The 17105-nt window shown below is 40.7% G+C and overlaps 1 protein-coding gene across 3 annotated transcripts in view; it reads right to left on the bottom strand.

Moving 5' to 3' along the window:
• Positions 1-565: 565 nt before the first annotated feature.
• The window catches only part of MYRFL (myelin regulatory factor like), a 107680-nt gene continuing 91140 nt past the window's right edge, over positions 566-17105 (bottom strand). For 2 of the 3 annotated variants that reach the window (XM_019748994.3, XM_019748995.3), the window contains 10 exons: positions 15690-15775; positions 12879-12953; positions 12742-12797; positions 12441-12620; positions 7055-7117; positions 6291-6378; positions 4218-4292; positions 1402-1522; positions 987-1061; positions 566-856 (listed from right to left, as the gene is read on the bottom strand). In XM_019748994.3, the coding sequence (XP_019604553.3) occupies positions 770-856; positions 987-1061; positions 1402-1522; positions 4218-4292; positions 6291-6378; positions 7055-7117; positions 12441-12620; positions 12742-12797; positions 12879-12953; positions 15690-15775 (906 nt within the window). In that variant the 3' untranslated portion in view covers positions 566-769. The remainder of the gene's footprint in view (positions 857-986; positions 1062-1401; positions 1523-4217; positions 4293-6290; positions 6379-7054; positions 7118-12440; positions 12621-12741; positions 12798-12878; positions 12954-15689; positions 15776-17105) is intronic. The other variant, XM_074325425.2, reaches the window with a different exon arrangement.

The following is a 17105-nucleotide window of genomic DNA, read 5'->3' as shown; positions in this document are numbered from 1 at the left end:
AAGCAATGATAACTGGAAGATCAAAAGCAACTACCCGTGTCTGGGCCTAGATTGTCTGGGTTGCTTTAAAAGACGTGTTACAAGCTAGTGCTTCCATCTTTACAAGATAAATTTTATCTCTCTGAAAGTTTAGTGTGCATCAAACATTAAAAGGAAAGTTACAAGTATTTATCTTAAATCCACTTCATTAGCAGGCTACCTTCTGTAATCTAGCATATGTAGTACACACACACACACACACACACACACACACACACACACACACAGCAATAGTTTGCCTAAATGTGAGCTCAGCATCAGACACCACCCACCCTTCCCGCCAACATACTGTATCACACATTCTCAAGAGTCTACGTTTAGTGGGTCCAAGTTAACATGGCTGAATGGGCCTTTTTGTTTTCCTCCAAAACTTTGAAAATATATTAAGACAAAGTAAAGTTAGACCTGCCTAGTTTGATCTCACAGCTTCCTTAATATCAGAAACAGTATTTTCAAATCCAAAAGTGCTGTTTATGCCAGGAAATGTTTTATTCCTAGTCATGGCAAAATCAAACACCACAGTATCTCAAGTTCCAGCAAACACTTTATTCTCCTCATTAATGTCTCAAAACTATTGGAAGCCCATGCCTGAACAAATCCTTTGACAATAAATGTGGGTGTTTTACAGAAAAAAGAAAAGCAGAAAGAAGATGCAAGAGGGTATACGTTCCTGTTCATTGTATTTCTGGAAATTTTTCCTTAGTAAAGTCTCCAACCAAACTTGAATAAATTAGGCACAATGTCGATAGAAGTAGAAGAAGTAATCTGTAAAGAACATCCCAGCAAAATAAGGATCCGTGGAACAGTCAGCTAAATCCTGTCAGAACAGGAGAAAGAAAGGATTAATATAAGAATGAATTGTAGTTAAAGTGTTTTATTTATTATTTATTATTTATTTATTGAATGGTTCTTTCTTTCTCACTGAAAAGAAAAAGAAAAAGGCTTACCGGTGCAGCTACACGGAAATGGTATGCACTATCAAAGAATGGGGCCACAGGGAGGCTCCAAATATGCTGAAATCCCTAAATAGTGAGCAAAAGGGAGATCCATTTCATAACCACATTTTACACTTAATTGGAAAGAGTACAGGCTGAAGAAGCATTTCCTTAGCTACTGCAGGAGAGGTATCTGTGACAATAGCTTTTGATAGGGATTGCTAGCATATCTGCCGCTTCTGAAATAGGCACGGAAGACGCCTACTTCCCGGGCTTTGCTCTTGGGACCAGCACCAGCAGGCAAGGAGAAACCCTGGTGTGTGGCTCAGGGTATCTCTCTCTTTGTAGGGAACAGAGGTGGTGCCACAATTCTAGACACAATTCTTCTGGAACAGGGACGTGATGCCACTGAGCTGGAAAACATTACCTGTGTCATCTCCTGGGAGACTTCTTGGTGGCTGTGTATCCCTTTGGCTTCCCTTTTCCTCTGGAAACATATATTTCCAAGTGTGAGTTTGCACTGGAAGACTATCAATGGCTCTGTTGTGCTTCAAGAGACAAAGGAAAGAAAGAGCAAATGGAAAAGCACTGGGCCACAACTTGATAAGAAGAGGGACTGATGGCAACATAACTGGGAAAGCCATTCAAAGTTCCCAATAAGCATTGTATTACACAAAGCTCACTGATGCCGGTATGCTAGCTCACCTCTCATTATTACAGAAAGAAACTCAATCTCCAGTGACTGCTGTTATGGATGGAATGTGGTGTCCTCCCAAATTCGTATCTTGAAATCCTAACCTCCAGTGTGATGGTGTTAGGATTTGTGATGAGGTCACAGGGTGGAGCCCTTGTGAGTGGAATTAGTGCCCTTATGAAAAGGATCCCAGAGCGCTCTCTCACCCCGTCAGCCATGGAAGGACACAGAGAAGATGACCATTTATGAACCAGGAAGCATAACCTCACTAGGCACCAAACCTGCTGGCACTTTGGTCGTGGACTTCCTAAACTCCAGAACTGTGAAAAATACATGTTTGTTGTTTAAACCACCCAGTCTGTGGTGTTTTTGCTACAGCAGCCTGACCTGACTAAAACAACTAGTGAGGTAACATATGACAGTCTCTACAACCTGATCATTTAAATAACCTCAACCAAAGATTTTTAAGTGATTTTTAGATACATTCTTTCTCTTTTCACTGCAGCTGCATTTGCAACTATCTGAAGTGTCCAGGATTTCAGATTCGGCAAAATCCTGGTCTGGGTGGATATTATTTGAAGAAGCAAGGCTCACAAACACGGTAGGGCTGTGGGGTGAGCCCCATCAGCCATCACCAGACTTTAAAGCCATCAGAGTGGAAAACCTGCCAGAAACAATGGTTCCTCTCTGGAGATTGGCCCATTAATCATCTTCAAGAGGATGAGCTTCATCTGTCTTTAGAAATGATCTTTTTGCACAAGGGGGACAGCCTACAATTGCAGTTGAGTATCTGAGATTTTTATCATTTTAAAATCGCCCATGTTAGAAAAATGGCTGACAGTGGCTCAAGATGAACCAGGGCCACGTCAGGGGCTACACTGTTTAAGCTTATCTACCTCCATTGAAGCTACTGTGTTTCCCCCAAAATAAGACCTAATCGGAAAATAAGCCCTAACATGATTTTTCAGGAGGACATCCCCTGAACATAAGCCCTGATGTGTCTTTTGGAGCAAAAATTAATGTAAGGCCCACTCTTAATTATTTTTGGGGAAACACGGTAGGCATTCATGAGGAAATGTTAGTTTTGGTTACTTGGGTAGTGCTAGAGAATAGTAGTACACTTAACTTGGAAGAATAATACATGTGGCTTTTGCTCTGCCTTGAAATATAGTGGGTTCTTAGTCATGAAACATTAGCTGCTGGAAACAAACCTTTCCAAGGCAGAGCAGTTGGGTTGAGGGCCCATAGCTCATTGTAGAAGCAAAGCTGATGAGAGAAGGCATATGACGCCTGAGTGAAACAGAGGAAGAGACAGAGCAAGAGGAAATGTGATGGAGGAGGAACAACAGAGCTGGGAAAGCAGAGAGGACAGAGGAAAGGGAAAGAAGAAGAAAAGGAAGAGGAGGAGAAAGGAAATGTGGAGGGAAGAGAAAAGTAGAGAGTAAAATCAAGAGACACAAAGTGAAAACCATCTATCTTCATGGTGAATAGTAACTTACTGTATATTTTTTGAGTGAAGTAGGTCAAAACTCTTAAAGTACCATAATTATTTAAAATTGATAAGAAAAGATTATAGAGTTTGTGATTTTGGAGGAAAGGTTGTCATAATAAAAACTACCATTTATTGAGTGCCTACTCTGTGCCAGGAAGGGGCAACGTTCTTGCGTGTCTCAGCTCATTGGGAAGGCAGAAAAATGTGGTTCAAAGGATAGGCTGAGTTTGAAGCCCAGTTCCACTACTTACTAGCTCTGAGTTTCGTGATAGGTTTTTTTGTGTGTTTTTTTAAACCTCTTTAAACCTCAGTCCTCCTATCTGAAAAATATAAACTAGGAAAAAAAAAAAAAGAACAACCTCGGACCCAGTACTAAAGTGTAGAGTGTCTGGCATATAGTCTGTGCTTAGTAAATGGCAGTCATTAATTTCATTATTATTAACAGTGATTCCCACAGCAGCTCTACTTGTCATGGTACAATGTCAAACTCATTTTATAGATGAATAAACAGTAGCTCAGAGAGGATAAGTGGTTTCTCCAAGATTACAGATCTAGTTAAGTGACAGAGATAAAATTTGAACCCTAGTCTGCTCAACTCCAAACTCCTGATTCTTTTTTTTTCTTAACTCCCCTGGGGAAAGGAGGTAGTGTCTGCGTTAGTGTTACTACCAAGAGCTCTCAAAAATGTGCAGTCCCCCCATCCAGAGGCCATACTATTATCCTTGTTCCTTCCCCAATTCAAAGGGACACAGCCAGGGCAAGTCTGCAGCTTGTGAGCGTAAAACCCAAGGTTACTTCCACTTTTTAGGTGTGAGTGTACAGCTTACAGCCTTTCCATTCCACTGGAGAGAGCCTGGATGATCCCACCCAGCCCTCATTTTGAAAACCCCCTCCTCAAGCTGGCCCACATCTCATCTCAACCATCATTAATTAGTTAACATGGACTGATAAATTTCCACCTCCTAACTTACTGATAAAAAAAAACGTGGAGTAAATTCAGACTGGTTAGTCAAAGAATGATAAAACATGGAATTGTTTTTTACAGCTATGCACTTACTTGATTTCCAGAGAGAATTTGAGATTGGTGGGTGTGTGTTTATTAACAGGAATATTGTAATTATAATTTCCAGACCTAATTGTGGAAAACAAAAAACAAAAAAAACCCACAAATCAAAATATGCTGGAAAGGTATCAAATGGCTTTTTGTTACTCATTATATACTATGTAAATTGTGAAATAGTCTATAACAAATAATAAATACAGACAATCAAGTTTACATGATACAGCTTTATGTTTTTCAGAGACATACCTGTCAAATTTCAAAGTGATCTCTTTCAGGTCCTAATATAGAAGATATACCATACAGATTTATAGTTTGCTAGAACAGACAGACAAAACGATGGAAAGTCAAATCCCAGGCCCAATGGACAAAACTGAACACACAGGAAATGACTTCAGTTCCCCTTAAGGAGATACAGATTTCAGAAGACAAATGAGGCAAAGGCCTCAAGCTAACAATCCCTCTGGAAAGGAGGATTGGAAATAATAAATACCAGCTTTCCTACCGTAAATCACTCCCTTTTAGGAAACATTAGCAGGAAATATTATGCACTTGCAGAACTTGAACCAGCTAAAATTATTATAGTTCTAATTACCACTTAGTAATGGAGAACACACTGCAAGACAGAAATGCTTACGAGCATTTCATTTCTTGTATACAGAGATTCTTTCCCCCCTTCCCTTTAAGAGACCTACTTGGGGAAAAGCGGGAGTTCCTTTGATTCATATTGCAATGAAAACTCCAGCAAAAAAGGTATATCGTATCTAAATTGTTATGACTTGGCCATCCTTTAAATTATACGCAGAAACAACTTAAAAACAGATAAATGCGGAAAATATCCAGTTATTTTAGAGTCTCTTTAGTGAATACTAAAGTAAGTTGTTAAACATGAGGAAGCAAAAATAAATGAAATAGATCTGTTTTGGCATCAGAAGAGTGTTCTACTGGAAGAAGCTGAGATAAATATAGTTTATGTCCCACTCTGTGCCTCCCAACATCTGTATGCTTCACGGCAATCCAACTCAGTAGATAGTATCTCCATCTTACAGATGAGAAAGGGATATGCAGGGAGAGTAAACATCTTGTCAGCGTTCTGGAATTTAAACCAGAATCACTTCACTCTTCTTCATTATGTCACCCTACCACATTAATTCATGTCTGTCTCTGACTTTTTCAAGGTTATTGAACCTCAGGTTGCTTAACGACAAAATGGGATTAAAAAAAAAATCTAGGGATTGTGTGAGAATTCAATGAGATGATAAATGTAGAGGTGATAAACAAATCGTAAAGCAACATACAGTTTATTTTTAAAACTCGGGACCATCAGCTTGAAGCCTAAGTTATATCAGGCCAAAAAAGGAATAAGACTGAGAATCCATAGGATTTGCGATGCTAGTTCAAAATATAGGGCTTTGCCTTTAACTCGGCAGGTACCCAATACACGTTTATCAAGGAAAGAAAAATAACTCTCCATTCTTAATGCCTACAACTTGCATATTGTGCTTGCTGAGGCTACTTGCACACTATGCTTCTAGACGTATCATTACCCCGGTACAGGGGATACAGCATACACTAGAGATGCATGTTGCTGAGAACTTGCAATACATGAATTTTTTTCTCCTAGCTGAAAAAGCTAAAACAAGCTATATTTTTTCAGCAATTAAAATAATCATATCCCTTGTTATTTAAATATACAAATGTCAGTTCACTCATAACTTCAAGCCATCGGTAACAATGTCTTTCTTGTCTATAAAATTAATAAGCAGCTTTGCGCCTATGGTTTGTGCCCCCAGAGAGTCAGCCACAGAGCTGCCCCTGAGCTTTTTGCTTTGGACGAACCCATTAAACCAGGAGGCTGGGATCATTGGAGCCGTGGTTTATTGACATTTGCTAATACCAACCATTTTATGATTCCCTCTTCCACCATGTAACAAATGTGTTTTCACTTAAGGAGCAATGTAAGCACACATTGATTTTACCATGTAGCTCTAGCTTTTATTCCAGTCTCAAAAACCCAGAGCCTGAGTAAATTCCAGAAACAATCAGAGAGTGGTGAAGAGGCTTACCCACCCGCACTGGAGTCTTCTACTGCAATACCGACGATCTATTATTTGTTGGATTTCCATAATCTGAATAGAACTGATGGTTGTATCAATCCCTGAATTGAGAAGAAATAGAGAAAAGAAAATAAACTCTTCTGCACAGGGAAAGAGTGTTGTGCTCCAGCACAGGGCCCAAATTGCAGAACGTACAAGAAGAGTTCCCTAGATAAATGGGTTCCAGTTGCATTCAAATGGGAAAAGAAGGAGGAGAAAAAAGGGGAGGAGAAAGGCTTTTTTATTGTTGTTGTTGTTATAGCAAATTTTAAGAAAACTGGGGAAAAAAAGCAAAACAAACAAAACAAAAAGTAGGCTCCAATAGACAGCCTCATAACATCCAAAAGAATTTCTGAACCATGCAAGTCCTGCTAAATTGAAATTTATTGAAAATAGAGGGGGCAATATGAAATACAACCTGGCCAAAAGAGAAAGTTTTACAAAACTAGATAACAGAAAACAAACGGAAAATATAGTCCGAAAATAGAAGAAGAGGGAAATTGAAATAAATTATTAAAATCCATGTTGATAACCACAACTTGTCTAATAATGAGCGACCTTTGCTAATGCCTCCTTAGTGGTTAGGCTGACTTGGATTACAAAAACATAACCCCTGGGTTTTTGCACCAAGGAGCAGCCTTTGTCCCCGTTCTTCTCTCCAGTAATGCTTTTACAGCTTGTTATTATTTTGCCTGGCTCCACAAATCAAAGAACAGAGTCACTTAAATTTAAACTTACAGTCACTCCCCCAGTCAGGGTTGGTTAGTGTCTCTCCTGCCAAGAATGATGTGCTTCTGTCATCTGAAAAGGAAAAAAGTCTGTCAGTCTGTAAGGCTTGTTCAGGATGAGAAGAAACCCAGTGTGTGCCCTGGTTTGTCTCTGTCAATGGACTGTTTCCCCACTCTTTTCTGTCTCCCACCTTTCAACCCACCACATCTCTACCCGGTTTCTTACAGTGGATTCTCACCCTTCTCCAAAAAGTCATCTGCTTCGAGCTAAATTGTGTCCCACAAATTCTCATGTATGAAATCCTAACCCCTAGTGTCTCAGAATGTAACTATATTTGGAAGTAGGGCCTTTAAAGATGTAATTAAATTAAATGAGGCTGTTAGGGTGAGCACTAATCCAATTTGACGGGTATTCTTATACAAAGAGGAGATTAGGACACACAAAGAGGTGTGTGTGTGCATAGAGGAAAGACCTTAGAAGGACACAGTGAGAAGGCCGCCGTCTGTGGGTCAAGGAGAGAAGCCTCAGAAGAAACCAGACCTGCTACCACCTTGGTCTTGCATTGCTAGCCTCCAGAACTGTGAGAAACTCGATTTCTGTTGTGTAAGTCACCTAGTCGTGGTATTTTGTTAGAACAGCCCTAGCTGACGAAGGCACCGTCCCAGATTAGACCCAGGCAGCTCACAGTGCCTTCCTTTCCAATGTCAGAGCACATATTACTAACTCTCGTCTGTGGTGATCAACCAGTGATCCATCTATCACTATACCGAAGGGCACGTCATCTCTATTATAGTTTAACTTTTCGTGTATTTTTGCCCTTTCTCGACAAAGCCAGAATTAGGGAACTTCTACTAACATTCTTTGAATCCTCCGTAACTCCCAGTATAACGTGATCCACACAGGAAAAAATCGAGCTTGAGATAAGGACTGAGCTGCAGTGAGCTGAAGAGAGGAGTCAGATCACGGGTGTGGGGCCAGCGTTTGCTTGTGGAAAAGGACGCTGGAGCAGTGCTTATAATCGTCACAGCCAGATATGGCATTTTATTTATTTACTTACTTTTGAAGCTATACATGTTTATTACTGAAACTTGAGATGGTACAATAAGTTGAAAATAAGAAGTAAAAATTATCCATAATCTTACAACCTTAATAATTGCATCAAATTCCTTCCACTCTCCTCCCCTTAACCTACACGCTACTCATACTCATATAGATGTCTGGGATAACCCTCTGCCTTTGTGTGTGGTTTAAACTTAGTAATAATTATATTATAAGCCTTTTGTCTAAATAAAAAATGATTTCTGAAAACATGATTTTTAAAATTACAGATATGCCATTATTGTTAGAAATTTAGATTTTTTTCCTTATAATAAGTAATGCTGCAATGATGTATCTTTTTGGTGTCTCTAATTAGTTTCTTTTTTTAAATTATTTATTTATTTTTTTTCAGTTACAGTTGACATTCAATATTATTTTATATTAGTTTCAGGTGTGCATATAGTGGTTAGACATGAAATGTCAGATGATGGTTGCTAAGGCTGTGAAAAACCTGTGTATCTTTTTAGAGTGGATACTGAAAGCAATCATTCAGTGGATTGCTAAACAAACCTAACAAAAGCATTTTAAAGGTTTTGCAGTTTTGTTTTATTTTTTAATTTGTAGATTTTATTCAAGTACATGTACTTTTCAAAAATTAGTTTCAGGTGTACAAAACAGCATAATGGTTAGACATTTACACCCCTTACAAAGTGATACCCCCAAGTCTACTACCTATCTGACACAGTACGTAGCTATACGTACTTTTTATTGTATTCCTTCATTTGCATTTGGACAAAACACAAAAATCTTAACCTCTTTTTAACCAGAGACATTAAGTTAATACAATGTGTGCTCTTTCATGGGAAGTAAAAAGAGGCACGCTCTAAAACAAGTTTCTGTACGAAATTTCAGGATAGGAAACAAAAGCGACAGTGGGGCCAATCACTCCTAAGTCTCTCTGTCCTGGTTGGTACTTCTCACAATACATGGAAGGGCTTCTTTACTTGTGCCCTCACCTAACTGGGAGCTTCTGGAAGACTGCGTCTTGTTCACTGTCATATCCCCACATAAGGCAAGGCCAGGCTCCACTGCAGGTGCTCAAGAAATATTTGTGGAAGGAGAGAAGGAAGAGAACAGGGAAGGCCAATCGTATACCCTCTAGAAAAAGGTTTCCTCTTGCACACTCAAAAGGGAAATCCCCAGGGGATGCGTGCAGAGGGATGCTGGGAATGGACATGGAAAGCTGGGCTTCTTTACCCTGTTAGCAAATGGGAGAAAGACAGAACTTGAAGGCGACAGAAAATGATGCTTTCCATGAAGAAGAAATGGATCTAGATATATGAAGATTTTCTAGAAAACTGAATAGTTATTTCCCTTTGCATATAAATATATGTGCTGTCTAACAGGCCTCCAGATTGCTTGGATTCCAGCTATTCCAATAATAATTTTCAAGCACATGTCTTCTGCTATGAGTTTTGCTTATGATTCCTTCCACCGAAGGCTTTGAATTTACAAGGCAAATGAGGCACAAAGAAAGGCGAAATCAGAACTTCTCTATCCCTCTGTTTTCTTTTCCTACCTTTTATTCTACTTTTCTGCTGAAGTTGCAGGTAAAGGGCTCATTAGAAATTCTATAAATAAAGCTACAGAGTTGCCTCACTTCCACAGAAGTGTGTTTTCAGGTTCCTGGAGACAGAGAACCCTAAGATAAGATTTAGTATTTAATGAGATAACAGTATTTTTTCAACAGTAATAAAAGGTGAAGTTGAGATCATGCAGATTTAGAATTATGAAAATGGCTTTTCAAAAGCAGGATTGGAAATAACAAATTTTAAATCATCTATAAAACACCTCCAATTTGTCACTTCTCTGAGGCAAGACTATTCAATTCTTTTGGTAGTAAATAGAACATTTCAGTTCTTCCTATTTTTCTCTAATTGAAAGAAAGAAGAGGGAACAACTTTTCTAGTATATCAGGGAGGCTGGTAAGGCAGAACTTAAATTTCATTGTTAACCAGAGAAGCTGATAGTCGTATCTAGGAGGACACAGCCAGGCACCTTGGAACAAATTTTCTTTCTTTGGGAGATTCTTCAACGTCTCCCCTAGTTATGGGAAATAAGATGAGCAGATACTCTTGTCCCAGAGAAGAGAGCAACAAACCTTCATCTGGTTTGTTAAAGGCTACTCTTCCTTTGATGTGAAGAGCTGGTTGCTATAGGACCGAATTTGCACAAGGATCAAGGAAGTTTTTGAAAAATGAAGATTAGCTCAGTCCATGACCTACCTACCTCCTCCTGTATAGGATCCGTTGTTATCAGTACTTCTCTCATACCATAGGTGGGATGGTCTCTATTGAGGACTGCTCTCAGAAAAGGACAGGAGGGGCCTCCAGGTGGATTCCCAAGGTAAGAAAAGGATTTTAACAGCCACAAGGTTTCATGTGCTTTCGCAAGGGAGAAGGCTTTGGGGGATTTTTGTGGCAGTATTGGATTTTTTCATATTTAAAAATAGCGAGACTACGATGACTGAAACTAATTTCTTTCTTCAAATTGAACCTTTACCCTCACCCTACAGTGATCCTTGTTCCCAAGTTCAATCAGAAATTGCTTTCATGAGGAAAACAGTGCGAGCATTGCCTCCTGTAGGTGTGGGGAAAAGCTCTCTGTGCATCAGCTTCCTCACTGGAAAAAATGCAGATAATATAATAACAGTGCCTCCTTTTAGGCTTGTGGGGATTAAACGATTTATTCATGTGGAGGTTTTATGACAGTGCCTTGCACACAGTAATACTTCATTACATGAAGGTGATGATGATGATGATTGATAAAAGTTGTTTACTCAAGACTAGAATATAGGATAATATCAAAAGAAAAAAGAAATTACATTGCCACCCCCTAACTTCAACCCCTGGCACTATTCTGTGTCAGCCGTTAGGGCTGCTCAAAAATATTTTGGTTCATCTTCTAGCTGCTTGTTAGGTCTGCACTTTCCCAACTGTTTTTAAATTAGACATGACCCATGTCACTTGTTGCCATAGCATCCTATTCAATCATACTAATAGATACTCATTGCTATTATTTGCATTATCATTATGATTTAGACACATAATATGTGTGTTTATAGAAGAGCTCTGAAAACAATAAATTAGCATACATTTGGATGTATTGTGTTTGCTCTTACAGAGGAAATTATACTTTTCACCCTTGATCAAGTTTCCATATTTTTAACATGAAAATTCTCTTATTTAAAAAGCATCTGTGTGTGCTTGTGTGTGTGTGTGTGTGCGCGCGCGTAGGAGGAAGATATTTTGAAAGTGGAATGCCAACCTTGTGTTTTTCACTGACTTAAAGCTTACCTTGAACTCATTAGAGTTTCTAAAGCCTTTTACATTTGCCCTTCTTGGTTTGGGCAGAGAGCCCAGATACTACATCATTTTTTAAATACTAAGTGAACCCAAAATTTTACCTAACCATATGTAATTACCTCAGTCGTGCAACTATTACTATCTTTGTTGGCAACAGACAAACGAAACCCTTTCACTTGAATCAACCAAAATTTCATCCCTGGGCAGGGAATCGTCACGCGCCACTTAACAACAGCACTATGTTGGGAGTAACGCATCTTTAGGCGGTTTCGTCACTGTGGGAACATCACAGAGTGTATTTGCACACACCTAGATGGTAGAGCCTACCGCACACCTGGGCTGTATGGTACAGCCCATTGCTCCTAGGTTACAAACCTGTACAGCACGTTACAGCACAAAACAACACAAGATTAAATCAAGATCAAGAGAAAATGATGCAACCAAGAGACGCGGTAAACATGGCATACGTGAGGCTGCTGCTGGCGTAACACAGCATGCTGTTTTTTATAAGTAGAAAGAGTACTCTAAACTAAAGATACAAAAGTACAGTATAGTAAATAATGATAAAAAAAAAAGTGCTGTAACATAGTTGCTTATTATCATTATCAAGTATTATGTACTGTGTGTAATTGTATGTGCTATACTTTTATGACTGGCAGCGAAACAGGTTTGTTTACACGAGCACCACCACAAACGTGAGCAATGCGTTGCGCTAAGATGTTAGGACAGCTACGACAGGTGATAGGAATTTTTCAGCTCCTTTATACTCTTACGGGACCACTGTCATATATGTGGCCCGTTGTTGACCAAAACGTTACGGGGTACATGACTGTATTATAAATAATTACAAGTTTGTCTATGTGGTTTTTGGAGATCTTGCCACCCTAAATAGAAGAGTGGGACCATTAACAGACTACCCAAGTAAATATTGACAAAAGGGAAAAACACCTCAGGTTCAAAGCGCTAGTTGTTTCTCTTTGAACGTCCTTTACCTGCCCACGGCCTCTGAGGGGGTTCCTTCTCCTTGGACGGTCTTTGCACGGGACTTGAGAGGGCTCTTCTCCTTCCCCAGATGGGGCAGCAATAAACCTCCTGACATGGCAGGATCTCACAGAAAGTGATCTCTGGAACTTGGAAGGAGGATTGTGTGGTTGCCAGAGACATATTAGGTGCTGCAAGGCATTGGGCAGGGGGGAAAGAAGCGACAAGGTTAATCTGAAAGGTTGCTTCTTCTGTTGACAACTCACATACAACACAGGCTGGATTTGAGGGTGAGGAATGTGAAGCTCTTACTTGAAGGGGAGGAGGCTGCGGGCGGCAGGGCCGGCTCTGGAGAGCTTGTAATATTGCTGGAAAGGAGAACAACACGATTCGTGAAAGAAGCCTTCAAGGATTCTTCTCCTCAAAGGAAAACAAGACTAAACTCTCACCTCAGAGGGAGATTTGGAGCGTGTCGGTCTTGATCTTTTAAGCTAAGTATGTAAAGGGAGACTATCGTCAAGGCACTGTTACAAAAGAAGAAGGAGAAGAAAGCATTATGTGGCAGATTGGATTCCAGATATATCTCATACAACCAGCTGGCCAGAGATGCAGTCTCCTAGGCCACACGGATGGGGGGAGGGGCGGCCACGGCGGGCAGGATCGCCATAGAAACCAGCACAGCTACACTTCGCTGCCCTGGTGAGAAAAAGGCCTTGTCCTCCTGGAGCTCAGAGGCTCCTGGGGCAGTCCATGCTGATGGATTTTTCCACAGAGCAGCCCACTGGCCTGGCAAGCTGTCTCAGAAGCATCTGTCACTAGTGGAAGATTACAAGAGGAAGCATGTAAATCACTGGAGGCAGCCCTCTGGTCCTTGCAGCAAAAAGTCAGAGTGAACTTCCCATCCCACTGGCGGAGGAGGTCTGCACTGTGGCGCTGGGAGAAGACAGGCGGCTTAGGTTTAGTCAGCCGTGGATGCCAAACCCTTTGGCCACTGCTGACATCTTCCAGCTGCCTGTCTTTTCAGAGCACCACACACCGAATTGGACAGAGGAAAGAAAGAAAGGCACTAAAGCATCCATTTCCACACTCCACGGCTTTAAAATAATGAGTATATCCGTTCCCCCTGATGATCAGAACTTACAGATTCAAATGACAGCTTTCCTTAAAGGGTCTGAGCTTTGGGAAACTATTCCCAACAATGCTCACACATCCGAACACTCAGCATTCTCTTCCTCAAGGGAGTCTTTAGATCTCTCTCAGGAGCCACACAAGAAAGTCTGCCTGGTGACTTCACAATCCCACTGTGTGCTGGGCCTGACAGGTGGTGATCTAACTCGACTTCCTGCCAGCTTGACTTCACACCTAATTCTATAGCATGAACTCTTCCTTGTTTTGTTCCCCATCAAAGGTGGTAGATGTTTATCATTAAATATACACAAAGTATGTGCCACATGTGTGAATTCCACTCATAAAGATAGAATTCCTAAAGTGTTCTCTGCAGCCGCTGATTACTGCCCAGGAGGCACAGCCCTACCTGGGAAAGGTAGCGCTGAGCCCCAAAGGTGCCATCTGACAGAATTTGTTGTGTTGCCCTGGCAACTGCTTGCGGTGGTCCAGTCTCCCTTACTTTGTTCTCCCACACCCCCCACTCTCTGTCTCCCTGTTACTAATCCTTAAATACTCTTTCTGATTTGTCTCTGGCATCTGCTTCAATGCACAGTCCAAGAGCTTGTAAAATCATAGAATGACATAGCCATCTGCTTCTTTGTTTCAGGGAAAATTCTGGTTTTGACCCTTTTCAGGTAAACCACAAGCCAGAAACAGGATAATAAGCCTTAATTCCTTCCATTTATGGTCTTATCGGTCAATAATTTTGGAAGCACAAATAATATAAGCATGTTAAAAGCAGTCTCTTTGCATCAGATTTAGACTCCCTAGAACCTTGCCATCAGGTTTTCATGGAGAATGCTAAGCATGTCTGCTAAAGGTAGAGGGTCCCCCTCTCCTGAGTTGGGAATCCCAGCAGAAGACAAGCTCACATAGGAGAGTGGGAAAAGTGCAACAGCTTCTAATGAGAATTCTGTGTCGTGGTTGGTGTCAAATGCTCGGGGATGCCTCCCACAGCGAGCAGTAGCAACTGAGAAGTTAAAATGGTAAGGAGACAAGGAGACAGACAGACCCACGCTGTCTCCTATAGCCAGGGAGTTGCCTTAGGTGAAGGCAGAGGAAGCACCCTGGCACCATCCCTTACTTTGCCTCTGAGAATGACTGTCTCCCCTAGACAAGCCCAGAAGCCAGCCCTTTCCCATACCAGATAAATACTCCTCTCACCAGGGGAATAGTCAGGCTAAAAAGAAGAAGCCCTGAAGGTCAGAGGCAAGATGACCATGGCTCAAAGGGGTGGTAGAAGAGGGAAAACGGTGTCAAATATATGGTGATGTATTATAGAAAGGTACACTTGAAACCTATAGAATTTTACTAACCAATGTTACCCCAATATATTTAATTACCAAAAAAAAAAAATAGATGACCGGGCTCACAGGCTGAGAGGCCATCACAGTGGCAGCACGAGCCTGAAGACCAGAGGCCTGAAGAGACTCCTGCCTCCCAGTAAGGGGTGACTCCCAGTAAGGGGTGACTCCTCCACCCTGCAGAGGAGGGCTGGCAGTCAAATGGGACCCAGTACTTGCATAGCAAATACTTTGTCCTTACTGTACTTGTCTGTTTTAACTGCTTAGTAAATGTGGTTACAATTTCATCATAGTGTACTTCTTGGGGTATCTCACAGTCCTTTTAGTGTGAAATCTCCACTTAAAAATTTGGAAGAATCTTAATAAATAGGAATGTCCAGGAGAGAGTGGATTGTATCCAATTGCTTACTCACTCCCCCCTCCCCAAGTAGACAGGAAGGAGAACAATGAATTTGAGAAAGTTATTTGCAAGACTAAAAAAAAAATAATAATACACACACACAACCATATATGGGAAAGGTACAGTGAGCTGGTAAAACATATCAGTTGACAGAAAAAAAAAAAATCATCCTTCATCTCACATTTAAGTGCAGAAAGGCTGTCTTTTCTTCACAGTATGAGTTTTTAAAGGGCTCCCTCACCTCTAAGCTGAATCAAAGATCAAGGCCTGGTTTAAAGAGCAGCTTGTCTTCAAAGGAAGTAAAAGGTGAGGCCTCAGTTCACATGTGAGAAAAGGAAGGTGGGAAGAAAAAAGAGGTTGACACAGCGTAACACCGAAGTTTGTCTTACCAAAATGTCATCACAGCAATGAGAGTGATCACCAAGGTCTGGAAAACCCAGTTAGGACACAACTGGTTTTTTCCTGAAAAATAAATCTATAAAAAGATTCAGTAATGAGCAGTGATAAGTCGGCAACACTATCTGCGAGAAGGACATCAGAAGACTCCCTCCCAGCAAGGATCTTTGCTGCTCCCTGGGGGTGGTGGATGTGCTCCCTTCAACCTACATCTCCGTCCTCCACTCTGCCTCCCTGAAAACAAAACTCTTTGAAAACCCACTACAAGTCCCTCCCTTTCCTTGACACTCCAGGCTTCAGGCATCTCTCTTTTCCCTAAAATCCTGCAAGACGATCATCTATACCATTCAGTTAGTGCTTATTCTTCAAGTTTTATGAGAGAACAGGACCTACCAGACAAGATACTCTCAGAACCCAGATGTCTCTCTCTCTTAATAGGATACTTTCAAAAATCAAAAGGTCTTCAAGATGGAATAAACCCCAACGGAAGAATGTCAGACATCACGACAAGCCGTGGAAAAGATTTTTGTGGCATGAAATACTACTAAGTTCTCTGACACAAGGGTATCCAATTCTGTCTCCTATTTTTAAGGACAGTTCTGGGCCTGTGTCTTATTTATTTTTCTATCTATTCAACAAATATTCACTGAGCACTGCTATGTACAATACTACAGAGGAGGTGACAATAAGCAAATTACAGTCCCTAGGAAGTGAATGAGACAAACTTTTAGGACTGATCACATTGGCATAAAAACTTGCCTATGAGGAATGGGCCAAGAACTTCAGGATAGACAGCTGTGCAACTGCTGGGAAATCTGGCTAAACAGAGGGGAGAGGTTTTCTGTCCCCTTAAATAAGGTGCTCCTTAAATATGAGTTTTCCCAATAGGGAGCATTATGTTTGCTTCCTCCTGGGAATATAGGGCAGAATCATGCTTTTGATCAGGAGGGAAATGAAGGATGGTGGTAGTTTAAAAAAACAGCTTAAAATTGGTTTTTGTTTTAATTTCTTGAATATTAATAATGATGAACACTTGTACACATTTATTATGTGCCATAAACTCTTCTGAGTAGTTCACATATACTAATTTATTTAACCCTCACAACAATCCTCATAAACCTATGAGGCAGGTGCTGTTAACCCCATTTTAGAGATGGGGAAAAATGAGGCCCAGGATGGCACAATTCCTCACCCAAGATCACACAGCTAGGATATGAACCAAAAAATATTGGACTCAGAATCTGTGCTCTTAACCACAATGCTATGCTGTCTCCCCTCTTCCATCTGCAAAAAATGAAACACTATACAATTTAGATGCTATTGTGATTATTCAAAAGGTCCTCGTGGCTTACCTAATGAACTCCTTAACCTGGTGATCCAGAAACTGAGCCTCACCTACATTTTCAGCC

The sequence above is a fragment of the Rhinolophus sinicus genome, chromosome 1 (genome assembly GCF_057876585.1).
Source record: "Rhinolophus sinicus isolate RSI-liver-muscle chromosome 1, RSI-T2T, whole genome shotgun sequence".
NCBI lineage: Eukaryota > Metazoa > Chordata > Mammalia > Chiroptera > Rhinolophidae > Rhinolophus > Rhinolophus sinicus.
The sequence above is the reverse complement of the archived record's forward strand: the minus strand, read 5'-3'. Positions and strand labels throughout refer to the sequence as shown.